The sequence below is a fragment of the Arabidopsis thaliana genome, chromosome 2 (assembly GCF_000001735.4).
Source record: "Arabidopsis thaliana chromosome 2, partial sequence".
Lineage (NCBI taxonomy): Eukaryota > Viridiplantae > Streptophyta > Magnoliopsida > Brassicales > Brassicaceae > Arabidopsis > Arabidopsis thaliana.
This window is the reverse complement of record NC_003071.7, coordinates 14,190,725-14,212,964: the sequence shown is the minus strand read 5'-3', so window position 1 is coordinate 14,212,964 and position 22,240 is coordinate 14,190,725. Positions and strand designations below refer to the sequence as shown.

Genomic DNA, 22,240 nt, shown 5'->3' with positions numbered 1-22,240 from the left:
TTTACGGTATCGATGTCTCTTGGTTTTTATTTTATTGGCTTTAGTTTCATGTCCTCTTACTAGCAAGCTTGAACAAAACATTGGCATTGGTTCTCTTTCTCCATCTCAAAGAACATTATGGTTTAATCTTGATTTGATTTATACATGTTTACCCTTAGTCATGTGTGTTTCATAAATCATATCTCCATTTTGGATTTGATCTATTTCATAGAAAACTTTGCTCTATAGTTCTAGAGCTCTAGAGTTTCTCTTTCTACTTGTCAAAAATCATAAACCTTAACATGTAGTAGTGATATCTCTGTTTTTCTTTTCTTCTTACAAACCTTAAACAACAAACTTTTTTTTATCATGATTTTTTTTCTTATTTTTAAACCCTCAAAAGTGAATATATTGATATATCTATCTCTACTCGTCAGCAAGCTTTCCTCATGCTTCTCTCGTCATTCATTTGCTTTTTCATAATGATGTTGTCTTATTGTCTACATTGTTTTAAGGAACGGTTAGCTACGATTTGTTTATACATTTAAGTAGGCTCAGAATTATGCCAACAAAAGATAGTTTCAGAGTTTATTGCAACAAAAAATAGTTTACAAAAAGGGTCCCAAAACCCATTTAATCATTTAAATGATTTAGGGTACTGTTACTAATTATGATATGTGACTGTTGAAAACTTCTACAATGTTTATAGCATTTTTTGTAATGGAACTCCCAAAAACCCTGAGGGCTCTTAAAGATCACTAGGTTATTAAAGCAGAGACTCACTAATATTGTCATTATCTTAAGCTGACAAAAACGTAGAAAAATCCAAAAAAATAAATGGCGGAGGAAATTGACCAAAACGCATATATAAGGATTATGGAGTAAAAGCAACTTATGGTAGTTGGAGAGAAATTAACCAATAGAAATACTCAAAGGGCGCGTTTATTGCCATAATCTACGCCCCCTCCATATTTACACACAACCATATCATAATATTACCAAATATGAAAATTATATGTGCATTATCTTTATTACATAAACAATAAATACAGTTTATTATTAATATAAGAAAAAGATAATTTTTGATTTTATTTTTAGAGTGATCTTGGCCGTAGAAAATGAGGTGATGAAAGTGATGTGTCAAAAAAATCAGGAAATAGCCATATCAAGCATGTAATCCCTAATTACGGTCTAAAGGAATTAAAGATTACGGTCTACTTAAATTCAACATATCTACATGAACCTTATGAAAGGCTTAAGGGACGAAATTAAAATAAAATGATAACACAAGGGTCAATTTTATCTACAGTCACCAAATTAAAAATCAGATTAAGATACATTAAAAAGTCATTATCTCACAAAATAAATCTTTTCTTTGCTCTTTCATTTGTAGCTCCTCTCTCTCTCCGGCGCTAACGGGATGTCCTCACCATAACGCCGTTAAGTCTGGAACCCGTTTGAACGGAATTATCAAAACGGGAAGGAATATTCCGTTTGAATGGCTCTGGAACAGTTAGGATTAGGAGTGAGCGCCGTTGACGGTGGAGAGAACAGTAGCGCGCCGTCAAATGACGGTGGAGATGACGGCGTTAAGACGGCGAGACTTCCTCGTTGGACGAGACAAGAGATTCTGGTTCTGATTCAAGGGAAGAGAGTGGCGGAGAACAGAGTCCGGCGAGGGAGAGCGGCGGGTATGGCTCTCGGGTCGGGTCAAATGGAGCCTAAATGGGCTTCTGTTTCGTCTTACTGTAAACGTCACGGTGTAAATCGTGGGCCGGTTCAGTGCCGGAAAAGATGGAGCAATCTCGCCGGAGATTATAAGAAGATTAAAGAATGGGAGTCTCAGATTAAGGAAGAGACTGAGTCCTATTGGGTTATGAGGAATGATGTTCGTAGAGAGAAGAAGCTTCCTGGTTTTTTCGATAAGGAGGTTTATGATATTGTTGACGGTGGTGTGATTCCTCCGGCGGTTCCGGTTCTTTCGCTTGGATTGGCTCCGGCGTCAGACGAGGGATTGTTGTCTGATTTAGATCGGAGAGAAAGTCCTGAGAAGTTGAATTCTACTCCGGTGGCTAAATCAGTTACTGGTAAAATTCAGATCAAAGTTTAAGTTTTTATTTTGTATGTTCATCAGAATGATTCCATTTCTTATGAAGTTCAATTTTTTTGATGAAGATGTTATAGACAAAGAGAAGCAAGAAGCTTGTGTAGCAGATCAAGGTTTGTTTATCTCTCTGTGTGTATTTGCTTGATCTATTGCTCTATATGCTAATCTCAAACTAGTTTTAGAGCTCTAGAGTGTGTTTCTCTTGAGTCTTGACTATGTAGTTATGTTGTCATGTAGATAAATGATGTTTTCGTATTCTAAAATGCATCTCAAATTGTGTTATAAAAGTAGTTTAACAATCTTCCCTATGGTGTGTGATCTTTTCGTTTATGTTGAAGGGTCTCTATGTTCTTGTTTTTATACTAAAATGTTGAGTTTGAACTTGAAGGTAGAGTGAAAGAGAAACAGCCAGAAGCAGCAAACGTGGAAGGTGGATCGACATCACAAGAAGAGAGGAAGCGTAAACGGACATCTTTTGGTGAAAAGGAAGAGGAAGAAGAAGAAGGAGAAACAAAGAAGATGCAGAATCAGTTGATAGAGATACTAGAAAGAAACGGGCAGTTGTTGGCGGCACAGCTTGAGGTTCAGAATTTAAACTTAAAACTAGACAGAGAGCAAAGAAAAGATCACGGTGATAGCTTAGTCGCTGTTCTCAATAAGCTCGCTGATGCTGTGGCAAAAATCGCGGATAAGATGTAGATTTAGTAAAAGTTAGTTGTATATCACTTTGGCCATTACTTCTCATTCTTCTTCTTCCTTTTTTTTCAATCATTTATCACCATTGTTGATTGAATATTGATGCCACCACAAGAGGTTATTATACACATCTTATATAAACATTGAGATTTATACGGGTTTAGGATATCATTTGCCTTAGTGTTACCTTTTGACTGATTTGAACATCTTGATGTGTTGATGATTTGTTGCATAGCATGAAATTGAGTTTTCATCTTTCTTGCTTCCCCTAACAACAGGATTAATAACATAATATTAAATGGTATACGTAGTCATATGACCCTTGAACATATACAAATAGTTACTCAATTGGTTAGAAAATGACTTTGGTATATGCAGATTGAAGATCTGCCACTTTATGTTGTTTGGTAATCTGATAGCTACTTTGAAAACAATTTCTGTATTTTAACTTCTTCTTTTATAATCTATAGAAATTAAATTGAAACCGTATCTAACTCGAACCAATTTTTTTGTCTGGATTGTAGTGCAACATGAACTATATTTAACATATTATCGTGAGCTTGAATTTGAAACCAAAAGTTGTACTAATACCAAAACTCAGTGATGCAAAATATCAAATAAGTTCCCATATTACTTTGGATTATCTTTCACAAAATAGTTGTTATGCACATAATTCCAGTCCAAATTTGTTTTTTTCGTCAGTTATAATAAAAAGACAAGCAACAGTTTCATAAAAGCCGCACGACATATTTGACCACTGAAATTTATGTACGAACTTCGACTTCCATAGAGGTAAGTTAACTGACAAACTTTTCGAGTCAAAAACTTTGGATCATCAGACACAAAACTAGTAAAGAAAATTCACAGAGATGTCTACTTTCGTCATTTAAAATACCCCTCATCTGGCGCCAATCACACGTCGCGCTGACATAATTTACCTCGTTCGGATCGCTGACGTGTACGGTCTAGATTAAACTCCTTCTCTCAACTAGATTCTCCTTCTTCTTCTCTCTCTCTCCCTTCGTCTATATTTCACATTCTCTTCAAGTTTCGGCCTTCGGAGAAAATAATAAGCATCTCAAAATTTGGATCTGGAGAAGAAAATTTGAAAACTCTCTTGTTCTCTCAAAGGTGGTGGTAGATCTCGAATTGGGAATTTTCGAAATTGTGAATCTTTGAAAAAAAAAGAGTTAAATTGACAAAACATTTCCTTAACTTGAATCTCTGTTTTTTGAATCGTTTAAATTAGAGAAGAACCCTAATTTTTTCTGTTTTGGAGATCTCTTCTCTGGACCGGGGACTAAAGTGGGCGATTTTCGAATTCAAGGTTTTTGTTTCTGAATCGGGTTTGGATTCGTTTTTGAGCAAAGTTTTGAGATTTTTACATGCTTGTAGCTCGATCTGGTTGTTCTAGAACCCTAATTCGAATGGGCAACGATGAAAACTTGATGGTAATGGTGGATGTTGAGGAAGGTGAGATTCCTGATTCTGTCAACACTGAGATTGAAGTTAAGCACAAGAGTACTACTACTACGGCCGATGTTGGCGGAGACGTCGATGTTGGGGTTGTGGCTGGAGGAAGAGGAGGAGGTGGTGGTGGTTCTAATGGCAACTCTAGGGTTTGGACAATGGAGGAGTTGATTTCTCAGTATCCTGCTTACCGTCCATATGCGAATTCGGGTTTATCTAATTTAGCTTGGGCTCGAGCTGTGCAGAACAAACCTTTTAATGAAGGTTTGGTAATGGATTATGAACCAAGAGAGAGTGATAAGATTGTGATTGAAGATAGTGATGATGAGAAAGAAGAAGGTGAGTTGGAGGAAGGTGAAATTGATTTGGTCGACAATGCTTCTGATGACAATTTGGTTGAGAAGGATACTGAATCTGTTGTGTTGATAAGTGCTGATAAAGTTGAAGATGATCGAATTCTAAAGGAGAGAGATTTGGAGAAGAAAGTGAAACTAATTCGTGGTGTTTTGGAGAGTACTTCGTTGGTAGAAGCACAGACGTAAGACTATCCTGAGAATGGAGAGATCAGATGATGATGATGAAAAAAATTAAAACATCTGTCAGAGTTTGATGAGTGAAGTTTGATTTTTTTTTCTTTTCATGTTTTGTTCTGTTTCGTTTCAGCGGATTTGAAGGAGTTTGTTCCAGAATATTGGGGGCGTTAGAGTCTTTGCGAGAGCTGGTTTCAGATAATGATGATTTTCCGAAGAGGGATACTTTAGTTCAATTGTCATTTGCTTCTCTTCAAACCATTAACTATGTATGTGCCACTCAAGATCCCTTCCCTCAATCTTCTGTTACGTTTACGGTTTTATGTAACTAATCTATTATCTTTCAGGTGTTTTGCTCGATGAACAATATTTCCAAGGAGCGTAATAAGGAGACTATGTCAAGGTTGTTGTGAATCTGTGTTTTTACTGTGCCAGCCTTTGATTAAAGATGCTTCTTGGAGTCCTTTGATTGCTCACATTATTTTTGGTTTTTCTTGTGCAGATTGCTGACTCTTGTAAATGACCATTTTTCCCAATTTCTCTCATTCAACCAGAAAAATGAGGTGCGTTTCCTTTGGTTTACCTGTTGAAGTAGCACAAGTCAAAATCTTTTCCACTGTTCCAAACATTGGGATGAGTGCCTTCTCGTCTTACATAAGTACATGTCTTGGTTTTGCAGATAGAGACCATGAATCAGGATTTAAGCCGTTCTGCTATTGCAGTTTTTGCTGGAACCAGCAGTGAAGAGAATGTTAATCAAATGACTCAGCCGAGTAATGGTGATTCTTTTCTTGCCAAAAAGCTGACTTCAGAAAGTACACATCGAGGAGCCGCCTACTTAAGGAGTAGGTTGCCTATGCTGCCTCTTCTAGACCTTCATAAGGATCATGATGCAGACAGCCTTCCGTCGCCCACAAGGGAAACAACACCAAGTTTACCTGTAAATGGTCGCCATACAATGGTTAGACCAGGTTTTCCCGTTGGTAGAGAGAGCCAAACGACTGAGGGTGCCAAAGTCTATTCATATGAGAGTGATGCCCGTAAAGCAGTTTCTACCTACCAGCAAAAATTTGGTCTTAATTCAGTGTTTAAGACAGATGACCTTCCAAGCCCAACCCCATCAGGAGAACCTAATGATGGCAATGGAGACGTTGGTGGAGAGGTTTCCAGTTCTGTTGTTAAGAGCTCGAACCCGGGGAGTCACCTAATTTATGGGCAAGACGTTCCTCTGCCCTCCAATTTTAATTCTAGAAGCATGCCTGTTGCAAATTCTGTTTCTAGCACTGTTCCACCACATCATCTGTCAATTCATGCTATTTCTGCACCAACTGCCTCTGATCAGACAGTGAAACCTTCTGCAAAGAGTCGAGATCCAAGACTAAGGCTTGCGAAACCTGATGCTGCCAATGTAACCATTTATTCGTACTCGTCTGGCGACGCTAGAAATCTTTCAAAAGTAGAGCTTTCTGCAGACTTGGTGAACCCAAGAAAACAAAAAGCCGCTGATGAATTTTTAATTGATGGGCCTGCATGGAAAAGACAAAAGAGTGATACGGATGCACCAAAAGCAGCTGGAACTGGTGGCTGGCTAGAGGATACAGAATCATCGGGACTTCTAAAACTGGAATCCAAGCCCAGGCTAATTGAGAACGGTGTAACATCTATGACATCAAGTGTTATGCCCACGAGTGCTGTTTCTGTGAGCCAAAAAGTACGGACAGCTTCAACTGATACTGCATCATTGCAATCCCTTTTGAAGGATATTGCAGTAAATCCTACAATGCTACTGAATCTCCTGAAAATGGGAGAAAGACAAAAGGTACCTGAAAAAGCTATTCAGAAACCCATGGATCCAAGAAGAGCAGCACAACTCCCTGGCTCTTCCGTACAACCAGGGGTATCAACACCGCTTAGTATACCTGCATCAAATGCTTTAGCTGCTAATTCTTTAAACTCAGGAGTACTTCAGGATTCTTCCCAAAACGCCCCTGCAGTGAGTATCCTTTATATATAGGGATTCTAGAACCTTTTCTTTCAATTTTTTCTCCAACTATTTTTTGGTACTTTCAGGCCGAATCTGGAAGCATTCGCATGAAACCTCGTGATCCTCGCCGAATCCTGCATGGAAGTACTCTTCAAAGAACGGACTCTTCAATGGAAAAGCAGACCAAAGTGAATGATCCTTCCACTCTAGGAACCTTGACTATGAAGGGTAAGGCAGAAGATTTGGAAACACCTCCCCAGCTTGATCCACGGCAAAATATTAGCCAGAATGGTACCAGCAAAATGAAAATTTCGGGTGAACTTCTCAGTGGGAAGACACCAGACTTTTCAACACAATTCACCAAAAACCTGAAAAGTATTGCTGATATGGTTGTCGTATCACAACAACTTGGCAATCCCCCAGCAAGTATGCATTCGGTACAGCTTAAGACGGAGAGAGATGTTAAACATAATCCTTCAAATCCCAATGCCCAGGATGAGGATGTGTCAGTTTCAGCAGCATCAGTAACGGCTGCAGCTGGTCCCACTCGTTCCATGAACAGTTGGGGAGATGTGGAACACCTATTTGAAGGATATGATGACATTCAGAGAGTAGCTATTCAAAGAGAGAGAGTTCGTAGGTTAGAGGAACAGAATAAAATGTTTGCATCTCAAAAGCTCTCTCTTGTCTTGGATATAGACCACACCCTTCTCAATTCAGCTAAGGTTAGTTTATCTTCCTTCTGGTTTGATTACTTTTCTTATATTTTTTCTAAAGTTTTTGTTTCTATCGTTTTCAGTTTAATGAGGTTGAATCCCGCCACGAGGAGATATTAAGAAAGAAGGAAGAACAAGATCGTGAGAAACCATATAGACATCTCTTTCGTTTCCTGCACATGGGAATGTGGACTAAACTAAGACCAGGGATTTGGAATTTTTTGGAGAAGGTGACTTAGTTAATAATATTATCTTACTACTGTTCAACTACGTGTGGAAGACTTAAAATGTAAATATTCCTGTGAATTTCAGGCTAGCAAGCTGTACGAGTTACATCTTTACACTATGGGAAACAAATTGTATGCTACAGAGATGGCCAAGCTGCTTGATCCCAAAGGGGTTCTATTTAATGGACGGGTCATATCGAAAGGAGATGATGGAGATCCTCTTGATGGAGACGAACGAGTACCTAAGAGCAAAGATTTAGAAGGAGTTATGGGTATGGAATCGTCTGTGGTGATCATAGATGACTCTGTCCGAGTGTGGCCTCAACACAAAATGAATTTAATAGCTGTTGAAAGGTATCATCTTTCACACTATGGCTAACATGAGACCGTAGTACTTACTGTATAATATTTTCCTGCTGATGTTAATTATCTTGTTTTGCAGATATCTTTATTTCCCTTGTAGTAGACGGCAATTTGGGCTTCTTGGTCCTTCTCTTCTTGAGTTAGATCGTGATGAGGTACCTGAGGAGGGCACATTGGCATCTTCATTAGCGGTCTGCACTTTGTCTATGCACCTTGTTATGTTATTTTCTACTCTTCGTTTTGGATCTCAGCATCATCACATGGTTTCACTGTGCAGGTTATTGAGAAAATACATCAAAATTTCTTCTCGCACACTTCATTAGATGAAGTTGATGTGAGAAATATTTTAGCTTCTGAGCAACGAAAGATATTGGCTGGTTGTAGGATTGTATTTAGTCGGATAATCCCAGTGGGTGAAGCCAAACCGCACTTGCATCCCCTGTGGCAAACTGCTGAGCAGTTTGGTGCTGTCTGCACAACCCAGGTGGATGAACATGTCACTCATGTTGTCACAAATTCTCTTGGAACCGACAAGGTAAGGAAGTCTGCAAATTTTAACTGTTGGGCCACAGAAGAAATATCATTGGGGAGATTCTGAATGTGTCTGTTTGAGCAGGTAAATTGGGCACTAACCAGAGGTAGATTTGTTGTTCATCCTGGCTGGTAAGGCCCTCTTGGTCTCCTCTTAAAGATAGAAAAAAAAACTGGTCTATTCCTGATTGTAATAGTTTTCATCGTCTGAGTGTAGGGTGGAAGCATCAGCTTTTCTGTACCAGAGAGCAAATGAGAACTTATATGCCATCAACCCGTAAACCAAATCCATGATCCGCCCTCTTAAATCCCCACCATTTGGTGGAATTGAGACTTAAGAAGGCCTGAAAACCCAATAAGTCATATTGGGTTGATTAGGCTAGGCCCCGGGGTACATACACATTCTTTTGCCCCAAAAGAAGCGAATTCATTAAAATGCCAAAGGTATTGGGGGCTTTTAACAAAACGAACTCCACATTGTATCAATGGTCTAGAGTAGATCTACTTACTTTGGGATGGTGAAGGAAACTAGTCTGTCTCTGAATCTAAAAAAATAACACCAGAGAGACCCAGCATTAGAAAGTATGATGTGCCAAGGTCACGTGTCAAAGGAGAGGATCATGTTCAATTTTGGTTCTCATCTGTTGATTCATGATCGGTCAGATAAATGTTTGTTGTGGTATTTATGTCTCTTGTCGGAAGCAATTCTGATGGGGTACCAAGGCAACAGAGAAGAGAAGAAAGCTTTAATTGAAATGTTCATATGCCTTACTAATCCCCAGAATTAAATGTGGTGGAGAAACCAAATTCATTAAGTATGACAAACAGAGACCACATTAAACAGTTACTTGACGTCTAAGTTATTGGTAATGGATCATTATTAACCGTAAAACCACAATGGACTATATACTATTAAGGGTACCATCAATTGGTAAATGACTGAATGGAATTTGGCACGTCATTTCATTCTGCAGGTACTGATGCTTTTGATGAATATTTAGAACACACAAAAAAAAAACTTTTAAGAACTCAGAAATTAATCCTCAGGATCTCTCTATGCTTTTGCACCATTTGGGTAATCGATTCGATTATGTGAAGACTATAATAACCAAAAATGCTAATTTTAAAAGACCAAAATGATTGTATTTCTAGTGAAAGTCAAATCTTCCATATAACAAAATCTTGCACGCAGCCTCTACCGAGTTGATGATTTGGAGTTTGAAATTAATGTAATACCTTGGTTTAACAAATTCAATATATATAGTATATATTCTATTAAGGGTGAATCCTTCCGAGAGTATCTTTGCTAAATTTATCATGAATATCAAATATATCATAGTATTATCCTATTGTTAGCATATATTTGATACACTAAAGATAAAGAGAAAAGGGAGAGACAAAAGGTATGAAATTGGTGATACCACATAAGAAGTGGTTGTGTTATAGGCATGCGGCTCTTTAATTTAATAGTCCCCACCACATCATACACTTTTGCCCCATTTCTCGAATCTTAATCAAACAAGCTAGCTTTTGCTAACTATGGGAGAAGGTGGTCTTGTGAATCATATCACATATTGATTTCTAATTATGTTAATGAACTTTTCTTCCAAAGTTTAGACCCTTTTCAATCTGACCTAAGTCTTTTTGTGTAACTTCCAAACCAAATTAGCATGGTATATTATATACAAACGCACATCAAGATGGTAGTAACACAAAAGTGTCGTAGGATTGAAAGACACAACTTTTTGGTCTTGGGATTGTTTTTTTGTTTTGTGTGTGTGTGGATCTTACTGTTTAGCAGGGATATCCAATTAAGTACAAATAACTCAATATTAATCACATGTTCATAGAAAACTATAATTCTTTTCCCCTGTCTAAAGTTTACAGATTTAGCTGTTTCAAAATGTACATTATTCAATAATACTATGTACATCATTCTTAAAACAAAGAGCAGGTCCATGATAACTCAAATTTGAATCCAATAAAGTTAAGATATTGAAAAGCACCACTTGGCTTAAGTAATTAAACAAATGCAAAGCCAAGAGACCTTAAAACCTCAAGGCAGATAAAGCAACAGAGAGATCTGTCGAGATGAGTTAGTCTGTTTTACAGAGAAGATTAATCTTTATTTATCACTCAATGGTTTTAAACTGTAGTGATTCAGATAGACAAAATAAATATAAAAAAATTGTAACAAATAGATTTTATGGAAATAGTTTGGTTTACATTGGATTGTTCTTTTTCGTTTTTCGGTTACCATTTGAACCGAATATATTTTTAACACATAAGAACCGAAAGTGTGAATGTGTGTGCGCATTTCTCCTTGTAATTCGTGTATTAAAGAACACAATGTAATAATTATTTTGTTGCTAAAAAAAGTGATAGTACTTAAAACTTAGTTAGTAAAGGTGTTTGCCAAAAAAAAAAAAGTTAGTTAAGGTAAAAGGGAATTGAGTATGGAAAATGGAAGATCAGAGACGAGAGGTGAGAAGGTGGGGATGGGCCAGTAACACTCTTTTAGCCAACCTATGGCTATAAAGGCAAAAGTTGTTTTCAGTTTCAGACCAAATTGAATTTGTCTTTTACCCATTTCTACCTCTCTATTTCATTTCCCTAACAACTTAAATTGTTATAATTCATTTTTCTATGGTCAAGAAAGATAATGCATTTAGGCTGTGAATGGAGCATGCGGAGCAGGAGGATCCAGTTGCAAGATGGGGTGGATTATTGATTATTTGTTGCCATTTACATAAGTTATGTTCTCTAGAGTGTGTTTAGGAAAATAAACTGACTTGTCAAACATGTCATTCTTTCTTAAACCTTGTTCGCATCCGCGGTCCATCAATAAATGATCCAAATAGTATTGGATCAAGTTAGCAGAGAATAAAACGCAAAATCTTACGTTAACTCTATTTTGTACGGTGTAACTTTCAAAATTTGGTGTAGTATTTCTTTGAAGCTTAACTTCTAGTATTAGAAGGACCTTAGCTTTATTTGAGATACTAAGCATAAGTTTCAAAATGTATTTATCTGAAATTCAAAGAAACTCTTATAGGTAATTGAACTAATGTACACACTATTCAGCCTTCGGAGACATACTTGTGTCACACAAATTGTGTGCATTGGTCTTGCATATGCAATTGGGAGAAGCTACGTGCTCTTATAACACCCACATATTTTCTCTATTATTTGTCCTCAAATTTCTTGAGCGTTTTTTTTCTCTTCCACGCCTAAAATTTTATAGAAAGAGGACCACATTCAAGTCCCTTTCCAACTTTTTATTATTATTTAGAAATGGTAAATATGAGTGAGTCTTTTGGGGGTTTGAGTGAAAGTCCAGCCACGCCAAGCTCCATTTGCTGATTACTGCTTAAAAACATCACCAACCGTTTCTTAATTACCTTCATTGTTTACTCATGTTTATTGTGAATGGTTCATTATAAAATTTCTATGACATAATAACTTGAATAGCTAGCATCATCTCTTGACCAAAAAAGAAGAAGAAGCTAGCATCACCCAAATTAGTCAATGATTCAAAACGAAAGTTTTAGTACATATAAGAAGAAAACCAAACCTAAAACTATGAGTAGTGGTAGTAAAACCATTTCAATATGTTTACTTGTTGGAATGCCATCATAATAACAATAAAATAAGAAATGTTTTAAGAAACTTTTACCTGTGAATCACGCGGCTTACGGCTTTTGCAGAGAAGAAAGATATTTACAAATACTCGATTTTCACAAAAATAAAATACAAAAGGTGATTTCTTGATATAAAACCCAAAAGTCATCTTTCTTCTCTATTGACTTGAGAAGAACCACAACAATGCCTCGCCTACAATGCCTAACAATGGCGACTTCACTAATTCTGCTGCTTCAAGCTCTGAGTTTAGTGAGCTCAACTATTCTGTCCCGGGCCGATCGGATCACCCGTTTACCCGGTCAACCCCGAGTCGGGTTTCAGCAGTACTCAGGTTATGTCACTATTGACGAGAAGAAACAGAGAGCTCTGTTTTACTACTTGGCTGAAGCAGAAACCAAACCCATCTCTAAACCTCTCGTTCTCTGGCTCAATGGAGGTTAAATACTAAAATCTTTCATCTTCTTGATTACAGATTGATACCCTAAAGATTACAAAGAAAACAAAACGTTTTAATCTTTTTTTGAGTAAAACGCAGGACCTGGATGTTCATCATTAGGTGTTGGTGCATTCTCTGAGAATGGACCTTTTAGACCAAAGGGATCAATCTTGGTGAGAAATCAACACAGCTGGAATCAAGGTTAGTCCTTGGAACATTCGAATTTTACACTTTTTATAAGAAAGAATTGATTTCGAGTTTTTTTTATTCAAAATTGTGCAGAGGCTAATATGTTGTATCTGGAGACACCTGTTGGAGTTGGATTTTCTTATGCAAATGAGAGCTCCTCTTATGAGGGTGTGAATGATAAGATCACTGGTAATTTATTAAACCGAATTATCTCCATTTCATTCCCAGTTATAACTCAAACCCTAGAACTCAAATCTTCACTCTTTTCATAAATAGTGTAGTGATTTAGGCTTTGTAAAAGAAACCCAAATTGATACCAACATTACTTGTTATGTTTTCAGACATAAACTGCTCTAGATAATTGTTATGTTTCTATAGTTCAAGTATTTTTCTTTGTGTATGTTTTGAATTTGAGTATTTTTTTCATTTTTTTTGGTCGAGTAGTAAATGGTTTAATTTTGTGATGATGATACTGGGGTGCATGCGATATGAATCTTGTTTGATCGCTTTTAAAAAAATATATATATATATTAATGTTTCCCTGAAAACATTTCAGCTTTTATTTGTTGTTCTTTCTCAGTCTGACAAAAAGAGAAAAATAATCGACCTTTTTTGCAGAATTCAGATCACATCTGAGGATTATTCTCTTCATCTTTGTTTCTTTTTGTTTGTCTTCACATATCAAACATTCTAATATTTGTCTTTTTTGTCCATTTTCGAATAAAAATTTGCAGCAAAAGACAATCTTGTGTTCTTGCAAAAATGGTTCCTCAAATTCCCTCAATATCTCAACAGAAGTCTCTTCATCACTGGTGAAAGCTATGCTGGTACGTAAATATTGCTCTGTTTCTCTTTGAAAAACAGTAGTTTTCGTCGCTAAAATGTATTAACTAAATTGCAAATTTTTAGGCCATTATGTTCCTCAGTTGGCTCAGCTTATGATTCAGTACAACAAGAAGCACAATTTGTTTAATCTCAAAGGCATTGCTGTGAGTATTTTCATATTCTCCTCAACATTTTCATATAATCCGGTTATGTTTCTGTCTTCATAACACTTGGTTTTGTAGATTGGCAATCCGGTTATGGAGTTTGCAACGGATTTCAATTCACGAGCAGAGTATTTCTGGTCTCACGGGTTGATATCGGATCCAACTTACAAATTGTTCACATCTTCTTGTAATTACTCGAGATTTTTGAGTGAGTACCATAGAGGATCAGTGTCGAGTATGTGCACTAAAGTGCTAAGTCAAGTTGGCATCGAAACAAGTAGATTCATAGACAAATATGACGTTACTCTTGACGTCTGCATTCCCTCTGTGCTATCTCAATCCAAAGTAGTTAGCCCTCAACCTCAAGTAAGTTCAGAAACCAATAAAAGTGTTAAACACTTTTGTTTTTGTTTTTTTTAATTTTCTTCTGCTGATTTCTTGGAATGATGTAGCAAGTGGGAGAGACGGTGGATGTGTGTCTAGAAGATGAGACGGTGAACTATCTTAACCGGAGAGATGTGCAAAAAGCTCTCCACGCTCGGCTTGTCGGAACTCGCAAATGGACTGTTTGCAGCGAGTAATATCATTTTCTTTCGTAAACATTTAACCGAAATTGCCTATTTGGGTCTAGTTACTAAATTTGTTTCGTTTTATTGTGATGACAGTGTGCTGGATTACGAAGTACTTGATGTGGAAGTACCAACGATAAATATCGTAGGAAGTCTTGTTAAAGCTGGTGTTCCAGTTTTTGTGTACAGGTAAAGCAATGTTCATAACAGAGTTGTGAACTTCTGTTAAACTAGGCTTGACGTGTCTGTTTAAAACATAACAGTGGAGATCAAGACTCTGTGATTCCGTTAACCGGAAGTAGAACATTAGTGAAGCGACTGGCTGAAGAGTTGGGACTAAGAACAACCGTGCCTTATCGAGTTTGGTTCGCAGGACAACAGGTGAGCATCATGACTCTAAAATTTAAGGGTGCTCAATTCTTGGTGATTGATGTTTTTCGAATCTACTGTTGATATGTTTCGGTTCGGATACAGATTTTTGAATATTTAAGAGACGTGGTAATAAAGGTTTGGTGTTACAGGTTGGTGGGTGGACTCAAGTTTATGGGAACACATTGGCGTTTGCCACTGTGAGAGGAGCAGCCCACGAGGTACCATTCTCGCAGCCCGCGAGAGCGCTTGTGTTGTTTAAAGCATTCTTGGGTGGTCGTCCTCTCCCTGAAGAATTCTAATGCGTTTACCATTTTCTGAGCTTGTAAGTAAACATTGGTGAACAATGTCCCAAAATGGCTATATTTGATTCACGGCGAGAAAAGGAAATACTACAAACATTGTTTGTAGAATGTGTAGAAATATCAATATGTATTGTTCTTTAAGTTTTCAAGATTTTTAAAAGAAGGATGTAAAAATAAAAATCTAGTGTTTACCGTCTCATGACATTTCTCAAAACGTAATTTTGTTTGTTTTTATTATTAGAAGTCCTTGTTTCATGAACAAAACAAGTATTCTAATTTGCCTAATACAACATAAACGCGGATCAAAAGTAGATCATCGAGAGTAAATGGTCTCATCACATAATAGAATTAATAACGACTTCGAAAGCAGCACTGTTCCACGAACCAGCAACAACATAGCGTCGTCAAACTGCATCATTACCAAACACAAGTAAAAGCGATTAAATTTGTTTTTAAGCTGAAATATACTTTTAAATTCTTAATTGTTATATCAAATTGACTTGATTCACAATTTCACATTAACGTGACATAATTATACATAGGTTTTTTTTTTTTTTTAATTAAGAAACCAAAACCTCTTTAGCACATTCAGAACGTATAAAACTTAAATTAACAATTGGAATTTACCAGCTTCTGAGAAACGGAAAGCAACCAACATATTCTCCGTCTCCATAGTATTCATGATCTGATCTATATGGACGTAGAGGTGGTGGATGCGGCTGACCGTAGCCACCGTAGTAATCTTGATACCTCGTTCGGGTTGGTGGATACGGTGGCGGTGGAGCCTCTATTATCGGTTGGTACAATGGTGAAGGACCTACAAAATTCATATAAAATATATATACACATGCATGGGATTAATTCAGTTCATCAAGTTTGTTACATATATAGAAATAAAATTTACCAAGAAGAAAAGTAATTTATAAAAACGTTTTGAGAATTGCCTGGTGATTGATATGAATCATGAGAAACATGGTAAGATGCCATTGTGAATCTTTAGATTTGCAACCTCGTTTCGGCAATGGAAAGTTGAAAGAGGTTTGATTTTTAAAAAGTGATCTTTTGAGAATTACTTCACAAGATACAAGACATGATCTCTCGTTTTATTTTTATGAAAACAAACTGAAGTTGTGGTCTACAACGAAGAGGTTAGTTTTATCGACGGGAAGGCACTTGGCAATAAGTTTTGTCGACGTGTTGGCTTCCAAACACCGTGACGAGATAAATTGGCAGTTCTTCCGGTTTAATCCAATTTAGGCCGGTACCTTCCGGTTAGGCTTGATTTTAAAATTTCCAAGTCCCCTTGCTTTATATTCGTTTTAAATAATAACCGTACTCCGTAAGTGTTTCCGACTTTCCGTTTACAGTAGTTTGGTCCCATCATAGTTTCTTGTTGTAGTAACTCTGTTTTCTTTTGTGTCGACAAAACTAAAAGTTTTGGTTTGATAGGTCTAACTTAAATATTGGTCAATTTGGTTTAAGATTACTATGGAACTAGAACTTGAATTGACAGAATCAAAATCAAACTCCAAGTAAATCCGGATTTTGGCTTTAATAGTTTGAGCTGTACTTGGTTTTTGTGAAACTAGTATTATGGCCGACGTAGTAATTTCATACAATTAGATTATAGATTTTTATATTGTTAACAATTCATACATGACACGCATTAAATTGTTAGTGCCCATACTAAATACTAGTGATGGAAGACCAAAATCTCTGTAAATAGTTCACTTCCTTAACAGTCATTTTATAAGTATGCAACATAAAGTTCTCTATTAAGGCTACGCATGGGAAGGCATTTGTTGTTTTCCACTTGGAATATTTGATCATCTCTTGGAATAAAAAAAAGTTAACTATCATCTCTGCTCCTTTATTAAGCTTGGAATATTTGATCATCTCTTTTCATTTTTATCTCCATTTTTTTACCCGAGATAAAAAAATAAAAGAAAAAAGGTGTCCAAGAAAATCTACTTACAATTTTTAAAAAAGGATTCGGATGCAACAAAAAGGAAAACCATGAAATGTGGAGTCACATGTAGCAATCATTATGATTAGTACTCGTCTTTATTATTTAAGAGGCGCGCGATTCCTCAGGGCTCATTTCATTGACCAACTTTAATGCAACAACTCTTCCTCACATAGTCACATCCCATTCACATTACATTCTTTTTCAACTTGTAAAGCAAACACAACTCATTTAATGGATACCATTCTCGGAAATTTTCAGACTCATTTTAACATTTTACTGTCTGATACATTGCCTTTGAAACTCGTGTTAATGCCACTCACATGAGAAACCACTAAATTATAACAACAATATAAGATTAAAGTGGAAACCTAAACAAATTCTCATCTGAATAAAGGGAAAATCCAAACAAAGACAAGGGTTTCAAGAAGATGCAGAATGAGGTCGATCAAAGTGAAGAAGCTGTGCTGCACATTTAGGACAGTCCTCAACAAGCTTAGGAACCATGAAGTACATGAAACAAGCTTTGCAACCAGCAACCACTAGCACATCTTCTTCTTCTTCTTCCTCCTCTTCTTCTTCTTCTTCTTCTTCTTTATGATTCTCTCTTGATGATGGAGATGACTCTGATGAAGACTCTTCGCTGTCGTAATATGAGCTATCTTCTTCTGAACACACGGTTCCATATGAGTCTCCACTGTCAGGATCTGCATTCATCACTTTCCTTGGATCCTCTTTCACTCTCATTCCGTTTTTCCAGTTTATGTAGTAAATCTCTCCTGTCTAAAACAAAACAAAAAGCTCACCTCATGAATTCAATCATAAAGTGCTCTTATTACTATAAAGTTTTATCTTTTTTCTTTCTTGGCAAATTGCAATGCACCTCCCAAATTTTGGTTAAGACAAAAAGCTTTGGTCCTAGATCTATATATGAGCAAATGACTATGTACTTTTTGTATGTATGTTTTGTGGTAGTGCGGCATTGATTTCTTTAGACAAATCATTGAACATGAAAAACAAAAACATTTGTTTGTTTGTTTTACTTCCTTATGAGAATAATCATATCTAGGAGATGAAAGATTGGCTGATAAAAAGCATCAAATAGCTTTACAAAAATTATTTTGTTTTTATCCAAAAGCAAAAATCCCAGAATTTAGTTTCATGGTCAAGCTTTCAAACTTTTTTTAGCCATTTAAAATCTCTGCAAAAGTTTTCCATATAAGGCAAACATCTTTCCCTAAACACAAAGCCTGAAACCAAAAAGCCCTATGAGTAAACATTTATACGGTCTGAAGCAATAAATGCATCACAAAGATACAAGAAAAAACATTATATTAACATGAAAAATTTATCCCCCAATGTACATTTAATGCAATCCAAAACACGAAAACGACACGAGTTCGAAGTTTCTGTAGTGATTAGTTTAACCTAGAAAGCAGAAAAAAAAGAAGAAAAAAAATAGAAAGATGAATCTCATTTGTTTAAAGTTTACCTTAAGATCAAGACACTGTTCCCAGTGACAAGGAAGAGATAAGTGAGAATTGAGCTCCAATGTTCTATCTGAGATCGGAGTCATGTGTTCGTTGCTCGACGATCTCCCAAACCCATCTCCGACGACCCTTCTTCTCCGATCATTCAGAGAACAATTCATCATCGATTTCTCTAGAGACTCCGTTATCGTCTCCATGTTGGGTGCTTTCATCTTCTCTTTTTTTCTTGCCTCAAAGACGCAGAGAAGAAGAAAGAGATGAAACAAAAGAAAAGAGTTTATTATTATTTGTGATGAGAAAACTAATCTTAAGAGAACGAAGAAAACAAAAAAACAGAGTGAAGGGTAGTTTCGGAAATTTAGCATTGGTTGGTTTTGAAAGTTCACGCGCAAGTAAAAGAAGCGCGTGGGGATATTTGGGTAAAAGAGAAAGTGGACCCGTAGCTGTCAGAGAGACCAAAGTGACCACAGAGGCTCTCTCGCACTTTTGTCTCACGTCCGTGTTACCGTGTTCTTGAAAACGTATGACCATTAGGTTCACACGCGAGGGTTTAGGCGCGTGGTGTTATCGGTTAGTGGCCGGTTTAAAATAAGAGGAGAATAAAAGTTGAAAAATCTTGGGAAGGGTTAAAGTTGGTAAACCTGAGATTTTTGTTTTTAGAAAGAAGGAAAAACTCTGTTAAATTAAATATTACTATCAACGTAGATATCGAAAAGAATGCCGGAACTTCCTTTATTCTGTTATTTCGTTTTTCTTTAGCATTGCAAAATCTTACTTGATTATTAAATGAAACAACTTAGTATTTTTTATGTTATATTAATCCCATTCCCTAGATGGTAAACCGGTGTTTAATCTGAATTTTAGTTTGAGTTTTTGGATTTTTTGTTATCAATAATGGTTTTCAAAGTAAAATCTTTGATGTGATATAAAATATAAAAAGTTTGGTACAATTTCGGTTTCGAATTGGATTCAAGTTCTTATCAAAAATATTCTCAAACAAATTTACATTAGCTGTTTTTTGTGGTTGTTCAGTTCGAATTCGGTTCAGTATTTCCTTTCGGCAATTAGCACTTGAATATTTGATTCATGAGAAACTTGAACCGTCCAACCTAAATATTGTTCATGATCAACTTTATAATATCCTAAAGCCATTAAGCCTTTACTAAAATTTAAATCCAACTATGTTCTACTGTTTAATATCTACTCGAAACATCCAAAAATCTATAAATCTCCTCCTTCATCCAATGATAACTAGGACTTACCACGGCTTTCAACTCATTCAATCTAGAAGATCATTCTCGTCTACAAACATTAATTGAGATCCACAAATCACTCAATCAAAACCAGATCACATAGCCTCATACTTATATTTTTATAAATCGATCACACATTATCACTTTCATCTCATGCACGTATAGTCACGATTACATTCAATATACGATTTTTCACATAGTCTAATGCATAACACATCAATCTTCTTGCTAAGACGGTCACCTTTTACATATTCATCTAATCCATTCATATTTGAATAGAGTGAATACAACAAACTATAACCTTAATCCAATAAATATTTATAAGAATATGTTATATGTGAGTTCAAATCTAAAACTCGATGGCTAGCTTGAGGTTTGGTGCATACATCGAAAGTCAATAGCAAACAGGATGATATTTTCAGGATGGAATGACTATACGACAGCAAGTACTAACCTCGAAAATGAAATGAATCTGGCCGTGAGATGACAATTTAAAATAGCTAAAGCCTAATAATGCAATATGATGGGTGGAGCAAAATAATTGAAGAACTAAAGATTTTTATTTTAGAGAAAGTCAACCAAATTATAAAGAAAGTAAATGCAAAATGTCAACATTTGTTTTAACACATTAGAGTAAAGTATTTTTTATGTGGGCAAAGGCTCTCGATCTTTAGCTGCAATTATTAAATTTGTGAAAACTATCATATATTGATGCCTCACTTCACTCATCTTTTGAATAATAAAGCCAAGAACATCACGTCAAAAATAAAAACTACAAAAGTCAAGACCATGATCACCATGTTCCTACTTTCATCCTAAAAAGTTTACGAAACAACAATACACAAAGGAATGAAAAAGATGAGAAAAGAAAGCCAATAAATATAGTTTTCTCACCCAAACAATTGAAGACCATGTGATATATAACTATATAAGATATTAGGTACTAACATGAAGCATGCTATATCTATATAGTATGGTTTAATAGAATATTAGGTAGATGTATGTATAATTAACTTCAGATTGCATAACGTTTATTATTGAACTGGTAAAATCGAGGGAAAACAAAAAAAACTTACCATTCTTAGTTACGTACATACACAAAACATGCAAAGAAAGATAACTACCTAACTATAAATTACGTTTTTGTTGTTGCTGCAAAAATACAAAAAGGAAGATAAAGAGAAGGAATTGTGATAGACCAATATATACAGTGGCAATAACATTTTTACACCATACCATTATATATATAGGGAATAAAGGTATTGTCTGGAGGAAAATGACGTTTCCGTAAACAAAATAATGATAAAACAAAAATAGTGAAAAGAGTGAAAGAGAGAAGTGCAAAAGGGAATCTGTTGGAAGTGTAGAAAGAGAAAGCGACGACCACTTCAATCCAGTGTTGTTCTTTCTTTCTTTTTTCCTAGAAAATTAAAGATATTGCTTTTTACCAAATAATAATTTTATCTTGGTGGTAGAAAGGTTTGCAAGAGTTGTAATATACAGAAAGAGAGACAATGGGACCTAAGAAGGGAATCTCTGAGGAGAGACAGAGATGTTTCAGATCGAAAGAGACGCCAAATTGTGTCTGTCACTCTGTTCTTGTGTGTGGGTCTCCTCTCCTTCCTTCCTTATCGAATCCATATTCCATTTTGCTTTTTTTTCCCTAGAAGATTTTTAAGAATCCGAATTTTAACATAATCTTTTGTTTAGTATAATTCACTTTCCTTCTTTTTTAATTACTTTTTAAGGGTTCTTTAAAGGTTGTGTTTAGTTAAATTTTCGTTTCTCTATTATGAATTCAAGTGATATAGAGAATAAAGATTTAAGTGATATAGATGATAAAAGTTCACTTGTTAAAGAATAGTTGAATATTGAAGTCCTTTATGGTTTCGAAACCGAATTTACAACGTGATTTTCTGTAGGTTTTCTACATAATAAAGAATCAAAATTCGTAAAAGTAAGAATATAGAATATCCATTCCAAGTGAGTTTGAAACACATAATAGCTAAGTAACATGTGAAAAAACCTTAGGGCATAGGAAAATAGCAAAGGTTGGATGTTTTGTTTCTCGCACCACATAATGGGCAATGATTGTAACACCATTCATCTTCTATTCATATAACAACACAAGTACACAACCAATAATGATTTGTCACATAGGTGAAAGCGACACATGTGTGGGAGGAAAATTATGTTCGCTGAGCTTGATGAATCAATGAGAGAAAACATGGCTTTAAGAGATGAATCAAAGATGGATGTAAAAGGTAAAAAACACATCCTCATCCGATTGAAAAGTGGAAATCAGTAATTTATTTCCAACGTTTACTATATTCCAAACCTATGGACAAACATCTTGAGTTTTGGACAATTCTTAGAGATATGTTATTGATATTCGACTAAAAGATAATAACCTTTCTAAAAGAGACCAA

At 35.9% G+C, this 22,240-nt stretch overlaps 5 protein-coding genes and 1 long non-coding RNA gene across 8 annotated transcripts; 3 read left to right on the top strand and 3 right to left on the bottom strand.

Annotated features, from left to right (window-relative positions):
- The first annotated feature begins 1,271 nt into the window (after positions 1-1,271).
- AT2G33550 (Homeodomain-like superfamily protein) lies at positions 1,272-2,983 on the top strand. Its single transcript, NM_179882.2, has 3 exons — positions 1,272-2,066; positions 2,155-2,199; positions 2,475-2,983. Exons 1-3 carry the CDS (start codon positions 1,478-1,480, stop codon positions 2,783-2,785), a joined length of 945 nt encoding a protein of 314 aa, NP_850213.1. The 5' UTR covers positions 1,272-1,477; the 3' UTR covers positions 2,786-2,983.
- Positions 2,984-3,772: 789 nt separating this feature from the next.
- Positions 3,773-9,564, top strand: CPL3 (C-terminal domain phosphatase-like 3). 2 transcript variants are annotated; one of them, NM_128914.3, is made up of 12 exons: positions 3,773-4,790; positions 4,916-5,051; positions 5,130-5,185; positions 5,285-5,345; positions 5,462-6,775; positions 6,853-7,491; positions 7,566-7,712; positions 7,795-8,063; positions 8,152-8,263; positions 8,350-8,607; positions 8,689-8,735; positions 8,821-9,564. In NM_128914.3, the coding sequence occupies exons 1-12, from the start codon at positions 4,168-4,170 to the stop codon at positions 8,882-8,884; spliced, it is 3,726 nt and encodes a 1,241-aa protein (NP_180912.2). In that variant the 5' UTR covers positions 3,773-4,167; the 3' UTR covers positions 8,885-9,564. The 2 variants fall into 2 exon arrangements, with proteins under 2 accessions (NP_180912.2, NP_001325202.1); NM_001336459.1 differs by having other exon boundaries at positions 3,773-5,051.
- A 2,726-nt stretch (positions 9,565-12,290) lies between these two features.
- Positions 12,291-15,319, top strand: scpl46 (serine carboxypeptidase-like 46). The gene is made up of 10 exons (NM_179881.4): positions 12,291-12,681; positions 12,781-12,882; positions 12,964-13,059; positions 13,605-13,697; positions 13,780-13,859; positions 13,938-14,225; positions 14,312-14,436; positions 14,525-14,617; positions 14,692-14,809; positions 14,950-15,319. Exons 1-10 carry the CDS (start codon positions 12,429-12,431, stop codon positions 15,097-15,099), a joined length of 1,398 nt encoding a protein of 465 aa, NP_850212.1. The 5' UTR covers positions 12,291-12,428; the 3' UTR covers positions 15,100-15,319.
- On the bottom strand, positions 15,259-16,233 carry AT2G33520 (cysteine-rich/transmembrane domain protein A). Its single transcript, NM_128912.2, has 3 exons — positions 16,047-16,233; positions 15,730-15,919; positions 15,259-15,511 (listed from the first exon to the last, which is right to left on the bottom strand). Exons 1-3 carry the CDS (start codon positions 16,087-16,089, stop codon positions 15,451-15,453), a joined length of 294 nt encoding a protein of 97 aa, NP_180910.1. The 5' UTR covers positions 16,090-16,233; the 3' UTR covers positions 15,259-15,450.
- Positions 16,234-17,223: 990 nt separating this feature from the next.
- Positions 17,224-18,869, bottom strand: AT2G33510 (ATP-dependent RNA helicase). 2 transcript variants are annotated; one of them, NM_001202738.1, is made up of 3 exons: positions 18,561-18,815; positions 18,452-18,496; positions 17,318-17,851 (listed from the first exon to the last, which is right to left on the bottom strand). In NM_001202738.1, the coding sequence occupies exons 1-3, from the start codon at positions 18,768-18,770 to the stop codon at positions 17,492-17,494; spliced, it is 615 nt and encodes a 204-aa protein (NP_001189667.1). In that variant the 5' UTR covers positions 18,771-18,815; the 3' UTR covers positions 17,318-17,491. The 2 variants fall into 2 exon arrangements, with proteins under 2 accessions (NP_180909.2, NP_001189667.1); NM_128911.3 differs by lacking the exon at positions 18,452-18,496 and having other exon boundaries at positions 17,224-17,851; positions 18,561-18,869.
- Positions 18,870-21,326: 2,457 nt separating this feature from the next.
- Positions 21,327-21,538, bottom strand: AT2G08590. The gene has a single exon (NR_140373.1). It is a non-coding gene; the product is annotated as an other RNA (long non-coding RNA).
- Positions 21,539-22,240: the final 702 nt, after the last annotated feature.

Excerpts from the sequence above, each read along its gene's own strand:
- AT2G33550 (NM_179882.2), top strand. The coding sequence starts at position 1,478 with ATGGCTCTGGAACAGTTAGGATTAGGAGTGAGCGCCGTTGACGGTGGA. Across the intron at positions 2,067-2,154 it reads GGTGGCTAAATCAGTTACTG|ATGTTATAGACAAAGAGAAG; the intron begins GTAAAATTCAGA and ends TTTTTGATGAAG. Across the intron at positions 2,200-2,474 it reads AGCTTGTGTAGCAGATCAAG|GTAGAGTGAAAGAGAAACAG; the intron begins GTTTGTTTATCT and ends TTGAACTTGAAG.
- CPL3 (NM_128914.3), top strand. The coding sequence starts at position 4,168 with ATGCTTGTAGCTCGATCTGGTTGTTCTAGAACCCTAATTCGAATGGGC. Across the intron at positions 5,186-5,284 it reads AATAAGGAGACTATGTCAAG|ATTGCTGACTCTTGTAAATG; the intron begins GTTGTTGTGAAT and ends TTTCTTGTGCAG. Across the intron at positions 8,736-8,820 it reads TTTGTTGTTCATCCTGGCTG|GGTGGAAGCATCAGCTTTTC; the intron begins GTAAGGCCCTCT and ends GTCTGAGTGTAG.
- scpl46 (NM_179881.4), top strand. The coding sequence starts at position 12,429 with ATGCCTCGCCTACAATGCCTAACAATGGCGACTTCACTAATTCTGCTG. Across the intron at positions 13,060-13,604 it reads TGTGAATGATAAGATCACTG|CAAAAGACAATCTTGTGTTC; the intron begins GTAATTTATTAA and ends AAAAATTTGCAG. Across the intron at positions 14,810-14,949 it reads TTTGGTTCGCAGGACAACAG|GTTGGTGGGTGGACTCAAGT; the intron begins GTGAGCATCATG and ends TTGGTGTTACAG.
- AT2G33510 (NM_001202738.1), bottom strand. The coding sequence starts at position 18,770 with ATGAAAGCACCCAACATGGAGACGATAACGGAGTCTCTAGAGAAATCG. Across the intron at positions 18,497-18,560 it reads AACAGTGTCTTGATCTTAAG|GTTAAACTAATCACTACAGA; the intron begins GTAAACTTTAAA and ends TCTGCTTTCTAG. Across the intron at positions 17,852-18,451 it reads CGAACTCGTGTCGTTTTCGT|ACAGGAGAGATTTACTACAT; the intron begins GTTTTGGATTGC and ends GTTTTGTTTTAG.
- AT2G33520 (NM_128912.2), bottom strand. The coding sequence starts at position 16,089 with ATGGCATCTTACCATGTTTCTCATGATTCATATCAATCACCAG. Across the intron at positions 15,920-16,046 it reads TGATTCATATCAATCACCAG|GTCCTTCACCATTGTACCAA; the intron begins GCAATTCTCAAA and ends TGAATTTTGTAG. Across the intron at positions 15,512-15,729 it reads TTTCCGTTTCTCAGAAGCTG|TTTGACGACGCTATGTTGTT; the intron begins GTAAATTCCAAT and ends GTAATGATGCAG.